General features: G+C 37.0%; 1 protein-coding gene across 1 annotated transcript in view; it reads left to right on the plus strand.

The window, feature by feature from the left end:
* Positions 1–16,857, plus strand: part of setbp1 (SET binding protein 1) — a 72,452-nt gene that overhangs the window by 10,346 nt on the left and 45,249 nt on the right. The window contains exon 2 of the mRNA XM_077231694.1: positions 13,442–14,076. Within this exon, the coding sequence (XP_077087809.1) occupies positions 13,606–14,076 (471 nt within the window). The 5' untranslated portion in view covers positions 13,442–13,605. The remainder of the gene's footprint in view (positions 1–13,441; positions 14,077–16,857) is intronic.

Consider the following 16,857-nt stretch of genomic DNA (forward strand, 5'->3'; position numbering starts at 1 on the left):
CACTGTATAAAGTGCAAAAGAAACTAAGGCAACGTCGTTACAATGTAAATTAGTAAGTCACGAAATAAAAGTAAAATACCAATAAATCACGTGTTAGCTGAGAAGGATTTGCATGCAGGTATGATTTTCATTCTATTCACCAGGAGCTGTTTCATAAACAGTTCTTGTTAGTATTGTGTATTCAACATGGTAACTGTACTTTCCATTACCCCAAAAAGCCACTTTATTTTCACTTTGTGTTATTTTTTATATTTTTAAATGACTGTGGTGGCTCATATCAACATTGTATTAAAAAAAACTAGTTTGGGACTGCTATTTAATTGCTTTAGCCATGTTTATCTATTAGTAGTCTTTACTATTAGTCATTCTTACAATTGATGTGTATGTTAAGTAAAGGGGGACAGTACTTGTGTGTGTGTGTCTGTGTGTGTGTGTGTGTGTGTGTGTTAACAATTTTTGTGTAAACGTATTATAATACACCTATATATATTCAATGTAAATTGTGATAATCGTAATTAATAATCGCAATTACAATTTCAAGGGAATAATCGGCAATTATTAATAATAATAATAATAATAATAACTTAAAAAGTGCAGGGAGCACCCAGCAGCATTCTGTAAACATTTTGTAAAATTTAAAGACAGACACGCAGGATTCATATTTAAATAGTCGTTTTGCGGTTTGAAATTCGATTTGATTTGTACTGACCTGCTTTTTATTAATTCATTAAAAAGTTGACAAATTCAGTGACATTCCGCTTTACAGTAAATTTTAAAATAAAGTTTTTTTTTTTTACAGTAAATTCCATTTTTATGACTGGATTCCGCCATTCTGTCCGTGTTTTCTGCATCGTGGAAATCTCTGGGCCCTATTATATTGAGGTGTTTTGCAACTTCAGTGTAGTAATTTATTGCTACTTCAGCAAAGTCTGCTGCTGCCTTAACTTTGTGAGACAACTGATGCGTGATCAGTGCAGCAGCTCCAGTCAGCAAGTGCTTTCGGTGTGAGAGTGCAAAACTTTCAGTGCCTTCAGCTTTCCGCATTGATTGGCCGGACTCGTGACGCCCAATAAATCAGATGGGCGGGGACATTGGTCTAGGCTACAGAGTGGTGAGTTCCGACAGAGGTGGCTGCGTCAGAGACAAATATAGCGCATTTCAAAATTAAAGCATTTTATCTGCAAATTGGTTTTGAAAATGGCTGATACCTATAACCATAAAAATGCTTAATATCGGCGCCGATAATCAGCAGATCCCTAGTGTGTATGTGAGGGGATGTTGTGTGTGGGAGAGAGGCTACATCTAAACTAATCTGGATATATTTGAAATCACATCGGTTTCTTTTTTATTTTGTCCTGAGAAAATTGAGCTTTTTGAAGATGCTCTCCCAAGTGAATTAGCCACTAAGTTAGAAGCACTAAAATGAAAATTAAGCTATTTAATCATCTGTGGAACGGGCAGGCCTTGAAAAACTCCAGCCAATCATTTCCAAGACCACCTGGAATCATTGGACAGTAAGTTTGTCAATCAAACGGTCAATCACATACCCCACCTTTAATATTGTTCATTTGTAGCCACTTTCTTGATTTATCGTTCGATAATTTAAGTCACCATGTGCAGTTCTTATTTTTTTTTACATAAATAAAAAAACTGGAGCAAAATGAGGGCGATTGCGTTTTAGACCATACAATGAATGGCGATTGAGTTTCACCTGAACGCATCAATAAGGGGTGAGATAAGTTGCTAATAAAATTATCGTGCAAGAAGAATAAGTGAAATTTATTATGTCTGGTTTCTCAATATCATCTCTGTGCGCTTTTATTACATTTTATGGTTACAAAGAGAAGATGATTTTAGCGCCTTCTGACATTTCAGTGTGGATGAGAAACTTCTGGAAAACGCAAGTGTTGACAGAGAGCATTTTGAAACAAATACAGCGTTTTCAAATGTGTTTGGATTAGTGTAGATGTAGTAGGGGTGTAACGGTTCAAATTGCTCACGGTTCGTTTCGTATCGCGGTTTTAGGTTTTAGGACTACTGGACTAATCGATTACAGTCAAATAAAAATAAAGAAAATAAGAATAAAATAAACAATGCTTTTCAGGTTTTTCGGTTAGGTCTAACATTAGTTTTCAGGTACAGAAATTTAATAAAGCAATCAAATATAAAATGACATTGCATATTTGACTGTATAAATTAAAGATTAATCCTTATTAAAGTTACAAAAGCTATTCAATCAAGAGCATTGAAGGATTTCCTAGTCTTTTGTTGTTTGATTAACATTAACTGTTTGATTAACATTTACAACACAGACAGCAGGCATATTAGGCTGCTGTCACTAAGATATACAGTAGCTAATGCATGGATCCAAAATACTGATACTGTCTTTCTCCACTGTTACTGTATAAGTTCACTCAAGGCATAACAGAATATGTCTGCTAGGATACTCATCAAGATGGGCATGTATTTTTGTGAATTTTTCCATTCAAGCACAAGACTTTAAAGAGAACTCAATATTTGCGCGATGTCTGAGATATGTGCGCACTTCAGATGAGTACACACACACACACACACACACACACACACACACACACACACACACACACACACACACACACACACACACACAGCGCGTGAGTTCTCTTTCGCGTCTTGCTCTTGAATGTTTAAATTGGCATGGCTTAAATTAGTTTAGTTTAAATACACAACGTGTGCTGTTCAGGTTTCGCATGCGCTGGCATGTGCATTATCAACACCCGAGTGATGACGGAGTAAATCAATGGTCATGTTCGAGCATATGGCACTCGCATTGAACAAAGTTTACAAAGAGTGACCGATTTGTTCACGTCCTTTTGATCTGTTGTAATGTATTATCGGGGAGCCAGCATGTGCATCCATCGACAGAAACATAGATTAGCGCGACTGTTTCACGCGCTGTTATCTTTAACAAACCATATTATAGATGCGTCTTCAGATTTTGAGATTAATTTTTTTTTTGTTTTTATTTTTTTAACCAGAACCCCTAAGGCATAGCCAGAGAGAGTGTTCATAACTGATTTGATGTATGAAATTGATAACTGATTTCTTACTTCTGCAAAAACTCCAGCGTTGCTCCTTGGCCTGTTCATTCAGTTGTAGGAGGCAAACATCAACCCAACAGCAACACTGATGATGGTGAAGTGGCTATTAACAAATAACAAAGTACTCTTGCTGCCAAAGAAGATCTTCCTTTTTAACATACAGTATACACAAAAGAAGGGATCTGTTACTTTTTGTGGCAAACTGAACCCCAAAAAACATCAATTCCAGCAAATATTAAATATTATATTATCTTTAAATGGTGCAACTCTCCCCCTTTCACCTTCCCCTTGATATCAGCAGCTTATCTACAGAGAGAGAGAGTGAGAGAGAGAGAGAAACATGGGACTGCATGGGACATTTTAATTCAGAAATCTGCAAATATCCAAAGAAGAGTGTATTGAACCCTGTCAGTGTCTGTGCTCCTGTTTCTGTGTGTGCGCGCTTTAATGAAGGGAGTGCATTAATTTAGAATGGTGATTAAACTGACTAGAACTTCCATTGCATTCAACTGTTTGAACGGACTCCTTCCTACCAAGACAGAAAATGAATTTTAATAAATTAAATTTCAAAATCGCTGGTAGCCCTTCGGGCAGGCACTCTTTAGATTTTAGTTATCCGAAATTAATTAACTAGCCCGAATAAAAGTGTCAGTGACTTTCGCAGTTTTCTCCACTGCGCACCCGCTCGTCACATTACAATTATTCAAATTCTCAGTGTTAACTGTTAAGCATGATGAAATGGTAACATGTTACACTGAAGTAGGCTTCTTAAATGAACATTTATTTAAATGCAAAATTTAATTTCCTAAATAGCGTAAACAGATTTTACACCGTTTCCGTCACTGTAACTTGAAATCCCGAACCCAAACACAAGAAGTTAAATGTATTCAGCCCAAGCAAAGGCTGGATATAGGCTTTATTAATTTGTATTCATATACATAAAGCGCTTCACAGTTGTTACACATCACATACCCGACACTTGATTTGTGTCTTTAGACTACTTCAATAAAACGCTCCAAAACGGTACTTGACTTTCCTTTTCTTTTCTTTTTTAAAAAAAAATAGTACCTGAAGGGAATAAAAATAACTTTAGACACGTTTATATTTTCAATCATTATGTTGGGAAATTCTTATCAGAATCATTTCCGTTAAGCTTGTGTATATTTTTTATGTAAAACTGTTAAATTATTGAGCAATATCTCATGTAGGTTATTTTATTTTTATTTACATACTATGGATATTTGTATTATTATTATCTACATTTTTTTATAATTTGGCATATTTTTCTTTCACACAGCACACGGAGGCTTTATTTGAAAAAGTAAAAAGTCAGTAATAAAATAGAACAAATAAACAAATTGCAAACGATAGCACAAATAAATAGATTAGAATAAAGAGACAAATGAAATGAACATGGCTTTAGGTTAAGAGTAGGCTAGTTCTAACAGTAGGCTATAGTATTCAGGTAAGAAACTAGAAATTAAATAGTAATTAAATGTAAAAAATTACACTGTAGACTATAGTCTTCATTGTAAAAAATAAATACAGAATGATTAGTGCTTACATTTAAAGTTACAAGAGCAACGAGTGATTTTCTTTTTGTTTTTTTATTTTTTTATTATGCTGCTGTCACTTTCAGAGCTTATGCACGGATCCAATATACGGTTACACAACATGCGCTGTCTTTCTAAACTATTTATGTTCCCAAACTGACTGTGTTTATCTGCCAAAATGGGCATTTTTAGACATAATGTTGTGTGACCGCTTCAGTGCAATATGCCACGAAAAACTACTTTTATTATATACTCGCGAGTTATTTGAGAGGCGGATTCATGTGTGTACCACTTACATATAGGGCTGGGTATCGTAACAAAATTTTCGATACCGATACCTTGACTTCGATACCGGTTCCTGAACGATACTTTTTTTCGATACCAATTTTATCAATATAACATTACCAAAAAAAAACTTTTATTTTTTCAGTTTGTTGACTTTTTTACACTCATATTTTGAGTCTGTAAAATAGCACCAATGCTTAAGTTTTCTAAGTTTCCTAATCATTTAACAACATGTATTCTTTACTTCAATGAGCTCATTGTTTCTGCCTTAACTTAATGCATTGTTTAACAATGAAACTGAATGAAAATTTATTGAAATGCATTACACACAGTCACCCCTGATAACAGATCACTCTAAATTGTAATTTAGACACATGCATTTTCTGTAAAGCTCCTTTGAAACGATATGTCTTGTGAAAATGCTATACAAATAAATGTGAATTGAATTAAATATAGGCTACTGGGGTGCGGGATATATGCCTCGCGCTCAGCACTCATGAAGCTTGCGCAAAGCACTGGCAAAAGTAGCCTAATGATTATGGATGTGTCGGGAAACGATAGCAAGGAGATATTTTAATTGTTTATTAATGAACAAGTCTTTACTAAACGTGTTGGCTGCAAAGATGATTGTTGTGAATTTGCGATGCTGACTCGTCATCCCTGCAGTAGTGAACGCGCCTATATGGATTAGGTAATCAAACTATTTATTTCTAATTGTTTCGTTTAAAAGTAGACATATTTTGAACATATATAGAACTATTTCTCATGTCTGTGAGGCAAGTAGGCCTATCCTATACGCTGAGTTTTGGTTTATATGTGACGCGCTCCAGTTCTTGTAGTCGAAGGCTGATAAACGTTCTACTCTCGAGTGTATTCTGTGCGCTTTTAAGTGCCTTATCAGATTTACCGTGTTACCGGTCTTGGCAGCAATTATCTTGCCGAAAATATTGCATCGTGTGCTTATGGCATCGAGTCGGGTACATAGGTACACAGGTACACTTTTGATCATTTCCACATATTTTCTATCTATCTGGGTTGGACGCTTACACACACACACACTACAGCCTCACGTGCGACGAGCCACGTCTCTGGGCAGCCGCATAAACTAGTGTTTTTCCGCCACAGCCAATCATGCTGCATGTTTATTGTTTCACTGACTTTGACGAGATTAACCACTTAGGTACCGAAACTTGGTACCGAAAAACAAGACATGTTTCGATACTCGGTAGTATCGAGGCAATTCGGTCGGTACCTAAAAAGTACTGAACTCGGTACCCAGCCCTACTTACATAGATCAGTGGTGCACATGCTTTTGCGAAACCTGCAGGAATTAGTCAAATTATGCACAATACAAGCACTATTCAACCGGAGCGAATGAAACGAGTGAGACGGGTGTGTGTCAAACTGGTAATTCGCCATCGGAGAGAAGAGTGAGTGACAACGCGTAGCTTGTATCGATACTGCAGAAAAGTAATATTGGAACCATGTCAGATATTTTAGTGTCAGTACATATGGAAATAGCGATATTTTTGACAACACTATATTACACTGGGCATGGAATATTTCTGTAATTTTACAGATAATTTCAAAATACATGAAAAATCTGACAAATAAAGTAATAAAATTACAGACTTTTTGTACAGTGTTGTGTACTATGACCTCAGTAAATATGTAAATTAAGTAACAAAAAGTTCTTTAAATGATATTCACATTATATATTTTTTGGATAATTTAATCTACAACTATAATCCACAGATCCTCATAGACTAACATTAGAAAAGTGCAAACTGATGGGAAAGGTGAACGGAAGCGATGGTTTAGTAGCGTGTTTAAGGCGACGACCAGTTGAGTCGTGGTTTGCCCACAGTCTGCCGCCAATAAAAACAGTACTCTGTGTAGTAACTAACAACAAAGAATGCAAGTTGATTTTTTTGTTGATTATACAAGGCAATTGTGATTTAATTCGCAGGCCTACTTGTATGGGTTCTTTTTGAGGTCATTGGATTGTAAAATCTTTTCAACCATGCCACTCATGTCACTTTAGCACCCTGTCCCATTAGTGTTGTCTGTTATGGAAGCCCAGCCATTCAAGAAACTAGATTTCCTAACTGGCCTTGAAATTAACATCATGGTCAGCCTTTCACTGTGTGACTGTGTCTGGTAAAGGTGCTGGAAAAGAAAGCATGCTTTTTAGACAGCAGACACATTTGGTTTAATTCTGTTTCAATCCTGGCAACCTCACCAGCTACCAGTGAGTGTTTATTTACGTCCCACCATTGATGTAGAATATATTTGTGTAGCCGCCCAAAGCTACGGCACATAGAGTGTGTAATTCAGCCGTGTCATCACAATTGATGTCTGCCTTGAACAAACATGGCCGGGATTGTGAAGTTTCCCTTCGTTTGTAGAACTATGCCACTTCTGAGGGGTCTATTGATGTTAGCCAGAGTAGACGCCTTATTTGATTTAACACAAACGAAAATCAGACTGTGAGGGAGAAGTACAGTCCGTTCAATATGGTGTGCTGCTGTGTGCATGGGTGTTCACTCGTTCAAGCTGACAAAACACAAAAAATGTCTTTCCATAAAAAAAATCTTTAATAGAAGGGATGGGCATTCGATTAAATTTTCTTATTCGATCTTCGGGAGAATTAACGATCGACTATCGATTAATTATTAATATTTTTATATTCAAATTCATTATTTATTTAACTTTTTATAAATTAAAAATGCAATGAAAATACAAAAATACAGCGTGTTTTTCCTCGATTAGATCTTTATTACAAGATGATCAACTTGTGGCAGTAAAACTGGACGTTCGGTTAGGCTAAACTTGAAGATATAGGGACATTCTAAAACGCTTAACGTGAAAAACGCTTAACGTGGCTTACAAACTCAGTACACATCATATTAATAAACCATACTATGTATAAAAAAAATAAGATGAGTCCAAAATATGAACGCAACGCATTTAATTACACGTTAAGCATTTTCTTCCCATAGAAAACCGTTATAAGAAAACATTTAACGTGGCTTACTGTACTAAGACAGTGATATTGAAAGACCAAACTCAGTACACATCATATTAATAAACCATACTATGTATAAAAAAATAAGATGAGTCCAAAATATGAACGCAATGCATTTAATTACACGTTAAGCATTTTCTTCCCATAGAAAACCGTTATAAGAAAACATTTAACGTGGCTTACTGTACTAAGACAGTGATATTGAAAGACCAAACTCAGTACACATCATATTAATAAACCATACTATGTATAAAAAAATAAGATGAGTCCAAAATATGAACGCAACGCGTTTAATTACACATTAAGCATTTTCTTCCCATAGAAAACCGTTAAAAGAAAACGCTTAATGTGGCTTACTGTACTAAGACAGTGATATTGAAAGACCAAACTCTGTACACATCATATTAATAAACCATACTATGTATAAAAAAATAAGATGAGCCCAGAATCTTATTTTTTTATGCATAGTATGTTTCATATATTAAAATGTTTTAACGAAAAATATAGCCTAGTTGCTTATTTAGCTTTATCGCATAGCCCTAATCCTGTCTCCCCAATGATTAGAGCATAAAAAGACACAAACTGAAGGCCTCTATTGGCTCGTTTCCACTGAGCGAGACAGAACAGTACAGGACAATTCAGGACGGTAAACCCTGATCCGTCTTGCATTTCCACCACCAACATTACCCTTAATTGATAGGCGTGGTGTATGCCGGAAAGTAGCGATCAAAGTCATTCTCGCACGAAGAAGAAAGCGACACATTAAACAACAATGGAGGACATACAACAGATCTTGTTCTTGCTTCTCGGCTGTAGCTGTTTGTCAAAAGACAAAAAAAAACATTGTGTTGCAGTGGTATTTTGTTTGAACTTTATATTAAAAAATGGTGTTGTCATTTTTGTGTTGTCATTCCCCTTGTAGAATGTGCAAGTGACGATTCTCTGTCAACCAATCAACGTTCTGCAGTGAGTGTAGCTCCACTCTTTAGCTACCGGACTAACTGTGCTAGGCAGGCCAACAGAAGGGTCCCAAAAAGTGGTACGGTTTGGTATTTTGGTACCATTCACAACTTCTGACTATCGAGATGGAAATAATTGTGTACTGTTCTGTACTTTCCTGTGCCATACCGCTCTGTGGAAACAAGCCATTAGTGACCATTTAATGGACACAAATACTCATTGGATATAGGATAATTAAGAATGAAGGATAATTAATTGGCTGCAGGAAACTAATAGAACAATATTGTAAACAATTGAGAATTAAAGTATGTTTATTATCTCAAAGGAGTTTTAATTGTAACTGATCCCTTTGGTATCTTATCAAAAAGATGATGATAAAGCTACTTAGAGTTTCCTCTGTTTACCACCAGACCTCAACAAAGTGTGAGCACATGGTTGTTTGGCAAGGCTATTTGTGAGTCTACCTCAAGCCTGCTCTCTTTTCATGGCCTTAAAAGGGACGGGGACAGAAAGGAATCCTCTCACCACCGCACACAGTCTTGACAACCGACTACAGATTGTCCCCGTTCAAAAAAAGTCCTTCGAGCACATGCTTTTAAGAAGTCCAGAACATAGTGTTACATCTCACTTGTTAACAATATATTATTGTAATATTAATATTAGGGATCAAGAGTAAGGTTTTTTTAGGAGTTCAGATTTTGCTTGCCTTGCCAACATCTTCACTGGCACATTTTTATTTGAACACAAATTTAAAATAAAATATATATTCAAAATAAAAATAAGCTAGTGAAGATGTTTGCAGAACAAGCTGAATTTAATATATTTTATATGTATATTTTTAAGCAATTTCTTATTATATATATATATACACACACACACACCCACACACATACAGCTTTAATGAAATTATATACACAGCTCCATAAAGGAAGTTGTAAATAGCCTTTTTTGTTGAAAAGTGTATTGTAATCAAAATTACCAGGATTACCAGGACTATCACAAGTCTAGCTACATAACTTTACCTTGAAGATTAAATTAAAATTGTTAAATTTGCTACAGACATGTTCAATACATCACACGAAACGTAATAAAAATGTATGTAGCCTATGGTACGATTTCGTGATACCACAGAACTGGCCTGACAGGACGAGTGGCAGTTCTTTCAACCAGCCCCATGGTTGTTAAACCCTGATTACAGTTTATTTTTGTAATTTCCAGCAACTATTGAAACACATTTGATTGATTTATAGACATAACCCAGTTGGGCTGAGCTAGATGAATTTGTTCAGATAATTGCCCCCTGATGCTCTGATCATCTTAATTGAGATGCATCAGAAAAGAGGGCAGATCAGTATGCAAAGCCCCTTGAGTATGAGCGTCTGAATATATGCCCCCCTTTGAATCTGCCACAGGCAGTGCTGCTGACACAGAACTGCTTTATGTGCTGTAGTTACCCACGGTCTGCCCGGGGCGTATTTGTGATAATAATAAACCTGTTTATGAGCCGACTGTTTTCTTACACAATTATTGTGCAGTTAGCGTGCCCACTATACCAGACAGGGCTCTCTGTTACATAAACTGGGTGTTGGGGATTAGTATTGTGTAAGGGGCATTATTTTTGTGGGTGTATGGATTAGACTTACACAACCAGGAATCACACTGAGTCAAGAAATCTCCAGCCTTGATTACTGACTGACTATGTGAACAACCGTATTTACTTGCGGAAGTGAATGCCAACAGTTTAATCCGTATTGTGTAGATCTTTTTGACAAAAGTAGTATTAGTGACTTGAGACAAACATGTTTTCAGTGGTTGTATGTTGATAGAGATTTGTTTTGAATAGTTGCTAGGTGGTTGCTAGGTTGTTCTGAGTGGTTCCTAGGTGGTACTAAAATGCTGTATTCAGTCACAAATGTAAGAAAGAGTAAAAATAATTGAAATTACCTTTTTGTATTTTTTTACTAGGAAGTCAGCTTCCATACTGAACCATATTTGTACGGAACAGTATTAAGGCCTTAAAGAGGAGTGACAACCGTTTTTAGCTGCAGTGTGTACGTGGCCATTGTGAATTGGCTTCACATTTTTAGCTGGTTCGCCAAATAGCTAGAACACCCAAGATGCATTGGGACACTACTCAGAGGTATAGACAAATAAGATAAACAACTGTGTTTCAGTTGAGCATTTGTGAATTGCTGTGTTTGAGTCGGCACGGGCAGGAATGAGAAACATGCTATTTTGACTGTCATGATATGATGGATAGATTGAGCTGTTTAGTCTAGCGTGGATCCAGGCTGTCTTGCGATAGCTGGCGTTGTTTTCAGTAGCCACTCATCTGTCACCTGTCTGGCAGTTGAAAGGGTAAATGACACTGCGCTCTGTCTGACAACAAGCCAAAAGCAGATGAGAGACTGAGCTCGATGCTCCGAACCCTCAGTCTATATACATCAATACTGACATCATGCGGCTGATGCTTGGCGAATGGAGAGTTTGTGTTGATCTCCTCTCCAAAATAGTAACTGCTTATTTCAAGGATTAGTTTTAAATTTGCCACGGTCCACCATTCCTGGCTATTGTCAACTTTGTTTTGTTAGGCTTAACTGTGTGTGTCTCCGGTCCTAGACATAGGTATGACATAACATCCATATGGCATCAGTCTGAGCCAATCAGAATGTGATTTAGAATTATTTTAAGATCTAGTTGTGCAGTCAACAGATTGTGTCATTTTAATTTGTTAATTGTGGTTTGTTTGGACAGAAATAATTGATATGTTGAAAGCCGGTATCCCCCCCCAAAATTGTGCTAAATTCGTTCAATGCCCGATTTGATTTGTGCTGTGGAGGTGTTATATTCAACCCTAATTTGGCTTTTCCAGGTCTGTGGTCGCTCAGTTTGTGGTTTGTTTGATGTCTGGTAAGTGTTTATCACTGGGCCAGAGGCCTCATTTGTTGACTTTCACACCGTGACTAGGCTTTACTCAACTGACCACTAAAGCAAATGAGCTGGTCAGCAATGTAATTATGGTGTCAGGGAGTTTGCCTGGAGCCAGCAGTACAACCGATTCGGGTTGAAGACTGTGTGCTTAAACCCCGATCCTGATTAATTGGTGGTTTAACAAAGACAGATTTGTCTTGTTCAGTGATTCACCTTGCCCACTTAAATAGGAATTGCAGTACTGAGGAAGTATTTCATCACTACATACCAGCCCTGACATACTTAAGTGTTTAAAATTAATATTTAAATTTGATCAATACACTGTCAATTATTTTCATGTAATGGCAAATAACTGATAAATGGCTGATTTTAAAATTATATACTATTGTGTCTAAATAAATGTCAAATAAAAATTAAACATTTTAGGTATAACTAAAATCAGTGGTTTAAATCTAAATTTTGGCATCTTAGCATTTTAATGTTCAGTATTACAAATGGATATTCTTTTTGAGTTTTGCTACAGATTAAGGAAAAGATTTTTTAATGAAATGAACCCCCGGTTTCACAGACAAGGCTTAAGACTATTCCCAGACTAAAATTTATGTTTACGCGGTTTTAACTAAGGGCAGCTTGCTCTGAAATATCTTAAAATATGCCACTGCCATTGTTTTGTCTCACGATGCACACCAGTAATGTTTTTTCTTAGGCATGTTTATAAAAGCTACTTAAATGCCCTAGTTGAACTAAGCTTAATCCTGGCTTAATCTAAGCCCTGTTTGTAGAACCGGGCCTATGTGTTTTTCAAGATTAAGTGAGCGTTCGATGATGTCAAAAATCATGTAAAAACATGGTTAAAATTAAAGAGGATCAATTAAACAAATCCAGTATTTTATATGGTTCAGATTAAGGAGGCACCGATACAAAAACCCAATCACTGATATATTGGCCTGGGCTATACATCTAAATCCAGATTTTTATTTCATTTTTGAAAGTCTGATTAAAAAATCAATTCTCACCATTAAAAGCCATGTCCCAAGCACACAATTATAATGTTATCATAATTTTATGTAGCCTATATGACACTTGCGGTTCACATGTTGTACTTAACTGTATTTACCTTTTTGAAGTGATTTAAATTATATTTCAAGAATTTAAAACCATCAGTGAGCATCTTAAGTGTTTCAGCTGAAGGAAATAATCCATTATTTATAGCCTTTAATATATCAGCCAAATTTTCTTTATCATGTATCCCTAGTTCAGTTAAATCATGCATCTCTAATTAAAAATAATTAAAAGGACTTTTGGTATTTATTAATACACATCTATGTTTACCTCATTGGACTTATGAGATTTGTCTGGAGTGAGCTACTCAGCACTATGTAACAGAAATAGAAACCTAAAGTGCTAACAATACGTCTTGTCACTTGTTGCTACTTGTTAGAACAACATAAACTGATTAATGTTGCTACACTTGTTAGCGAGAATGTGATGTGTAAATTATTTTATACAGACTTTTTACCTGTTTAATAGGATTTAGTCTCATATATGAATGTTTATAGTTTTAATCAACTAATAATTTGCCCCTTTTTTGACTCTACTTTCAGTTTCACCTGGGAAAAACTCCACCTTATCGAGATTTATAAGATTCCGGGAGCAGTAGAGCCAAAAAACATCCCTCACTGATTAAACTCAATCACCCGGACTGGTGCCCAACTGTCCTTTTGGGTCCCTGTTTCCTTGATTCTTGGACCAAGCTTTGAGATTATCAATGGAGCAAAGAGACCTTAATCGGACGGCCCGGCCCAAAGGAAATGAGGAGTTCTTCTCCACTGTTACCACCATAAACAGAGCAGACCTCAGTGAGGTGGGTCTCCTCGCTAGTCCAATGAAGAGCCTCCCTTTACCTGGAGAGCAACAGGACCATGAAGAGGATGAAGACCTCGGTCTGGGGAAGGACATGGATGTCACTTCCAATGCGGACAGTGAGAGGTGGGGGCAGGGAGATGGGCTGGAAGAGCAGGAATTCTCCATCAAGGAGGCCAGTTTCTCCGAAGGCAGCTTGAAGTTGAAGATCCAAACGACCAAGCGGGCCAAGAAGCCTCCAAAGAACCTGGAGAACTACATCTGTCCTCCTGAGATCCGCATAACCATCAAGCAGCCAGGAGAGCAGAAGACCGCCAAGCAAGCCAAGAGTGGCAAGGGAGGAAAAGAGGAAGATAAAGGACCACCCAGAAAAAGGGTTAGTGTAACTGTCACTCTTTAGAAATGCTGTTGTTTTCTTGTGTCATGTGATCACTGTGTTGTGCTGATTTGATATGGTATTACAGCAATAGGCAGTATGGACAGTAGTCAGAGTAGATGCAATATTAAATTTGACTGCAGTGTAATCGAGCCATGGTCCGCAATCAGGCTCTCAATAATTATATATAAAAAAAATTGATTTTGATTCATCGAAATTTATCCATTTAAGAATTATCAGTATCGGCCAAAATGTTCATGCATCCCAAGTGTATGAACAAAATACAAAATATAAGCTCGCAATTCTGACAAAGAATACATTAAAATTCTTTTTTCTCAGAGTTGTAAGATAAAAAGCAGCAATTAATTAATTCCTATTAATTCCATGGCAGAAACAGGCTTCCGTTCTTTCCACACATTTCTGGTGGACCAAAAAAAAAATATTCGTAAAGAATGGATTATGAAAAATAGATGCAACCTATGACAGTATGACATATTGGGCCTCTTTCATGAAGCATTAGAAAAACTAATTTCTGTATAAATCATTCGTTAGTTGAAATTCTTGTGTAAATTTGCAAATATTTCGAGTTACATATCCCTTTTTATGAATTTTACTTCTGTTTCCGTCTCTCCCATCCTGTGTCAAATTAACTATGGCATCTGACTAAGGTTCTTAAGCTAGCTACTATAATAACTAACCACTTAGACATTTTATCATGCCAATTACATCTTTACAGCTCATAATCTCAATTTTGTGAACATTGCATTTGACATGTCCTTTTCATTGAACAGTCCACATGGTATTTGAAGTCTGTGCTCTTTTCTTTAAAAAAGAAAAATCACATTTGTGCTGGGCTTAGATAATACAGTTGCATTTTCTGGGCTTTCGGCTTTTTGGCTACTTGTCAAATGAAGTGTGTCCAGCGTGTGCCATAGAGCAACGTAACTGCTAGTCATTAACCTTTTGTGGCATTTAGACTCAGCAAGTTCATTGACTTATGTGTAATCCAGATATCTTTAGTGTAAATGGCCTTTTCTGAATATTTGAGACTGTTTTGGGATAATGGGTTATTTGGGATAAGAGAATTATATGAGTAGAAGGATTTTTGGACATGATACCATGGTAATTTCATGTTTTTTCAGCATACTTCATGGTACAGTAGTACACAGCTATTCTCTGAAGTCTCTTAGAGTACCATGTAAATACTAGGAATGTGCTAAACTACTGTTTTCAAAATAAACTAGTTGTGACTCCCTAGGCCACAAGGTAGACCTGTATAATTAGGCTGGTTTTGAGTTTTTAATACAGAAGATGGGTTAGTTCACCCCAATATTTTTATTTCTCTCATGTTGCTCCAAACCCATACGACTTTCATTCATCTTTGAGCCACAAATGAAAATATTTTAATGAAACCTGAGAGATTTCTGTCTCTCCATTGAAAGTCCATGACTGACTGAATTTTCATTTTTCGATGATCTAAACATTTAATACAACCAGAACTCAATAATCATGGAGCGAGATGCTCCAAAAACAGCAATGCGATGTCCAATCTGTCTTTCTGTGGAGTACGAGTATAGCTGTAGTGCATACATTCAGAAAATGGTGCAAAACATAGCATGTTGCCAGTGTGACATATCCTAAGTAAAGACCATAGTATGTGAAAATGGTAATGATTCAGTACCATGGTATTTATCAGATGTTTGATACCATCAGTGTGCCATGATCCTGCTACTTGTTTTAAGGAGAACTACCTAGGTTTCAGGTTTCTGCCTAATTGTATGAGTTCATGAAAATGTGAGACTCTAAAATGGCTCCTTTTAGTAAACACTTTCAGCTCACCACAGCGTGCTCCATCAAGTTTTTAAAAAAGATATGTCGCATTTTCCCCATCTTCGCAGAAGAATGAAGGATTGTGGGAGAGAATGGGAGGAGAGGCTGGTGATCCCACAGCCCGAGTCTGTAATTTGACCATAATTAGGGAGAAACAATCTGTGCTTACTGAATCAGAGAAGGAACTGCCAGCATCAGCATCTTTCAGCAAACGCACCGCAGGCTCAAATTGATTGTGATTCGTGTGGAATCTCTGGCGTTGAAACACACTCATATCTTTTAATCTTTACAGTAATCTCTCAGGGTATGAATTATTTGTACTGTAATGGAAGACCAGCTCCTGCTGTTTCGTGTGATGTGCATTTAAATGCCCATCCACGTCTGCCAAACGCATTTGACTTGATCCCAACAATTGATGGTTTTGATTATTGGCCTTGAATTTTGTATGTGGCTGCATGTTATCTGATTTCCCCAGGGATTTCTCTTCTCCTGGAGAGGAAGGACATTGTTGCCACAAAGCCAAAGCCAAGGGGTCTCGAATTTCTCTTATTTTCGAGCTGGGAAACTTAGCCTTCGTCCACCCCACTAAGATGAAATTTTCTAAAGCGGCAGATACACACAGCTGAGAGGGTGATGGAGAAATCAATGGAAAACCAAGAAAGGCTCAAAGAGCAACAGGGAACTAAGGCGGGAAGCCTGGAGTGCAGCTGTCTCTTTCTGGCAATCTCCACATTGACCACAGACAGAGGGTCAAAAGGGGGAGAAGGAAGAACAGAAGAGGTGGCCTCACTCCACCGTCTAAAGTGTAGCCGTGTCTATAGAAAACCGATCCAAAAAGGCAAAGACTGCCCATCCCCCAAACACACACACTACAGATGGAATCCCTTTCAATTCGAGAAGGGACAGTGCCACAAACTCCTCATTTAGAGCCACCAAATCCCATTCTGTCCT

Source organism: Siphateles boraxobius, unplaced genomic scaffold (genome assembly GCF_051911475.1).
Source record: "Siphateles boraxobius isolate OS27281-9 unplaced genomic scaffold, OSU_SipBor_1 16, whole genome shotgun sequence".
NCBI lineage: Eukaryota > Metazoa > Chordata > Actinopteri > Cypriniformes > Leuciscidae > Siphateles > Siphateles boraxobius.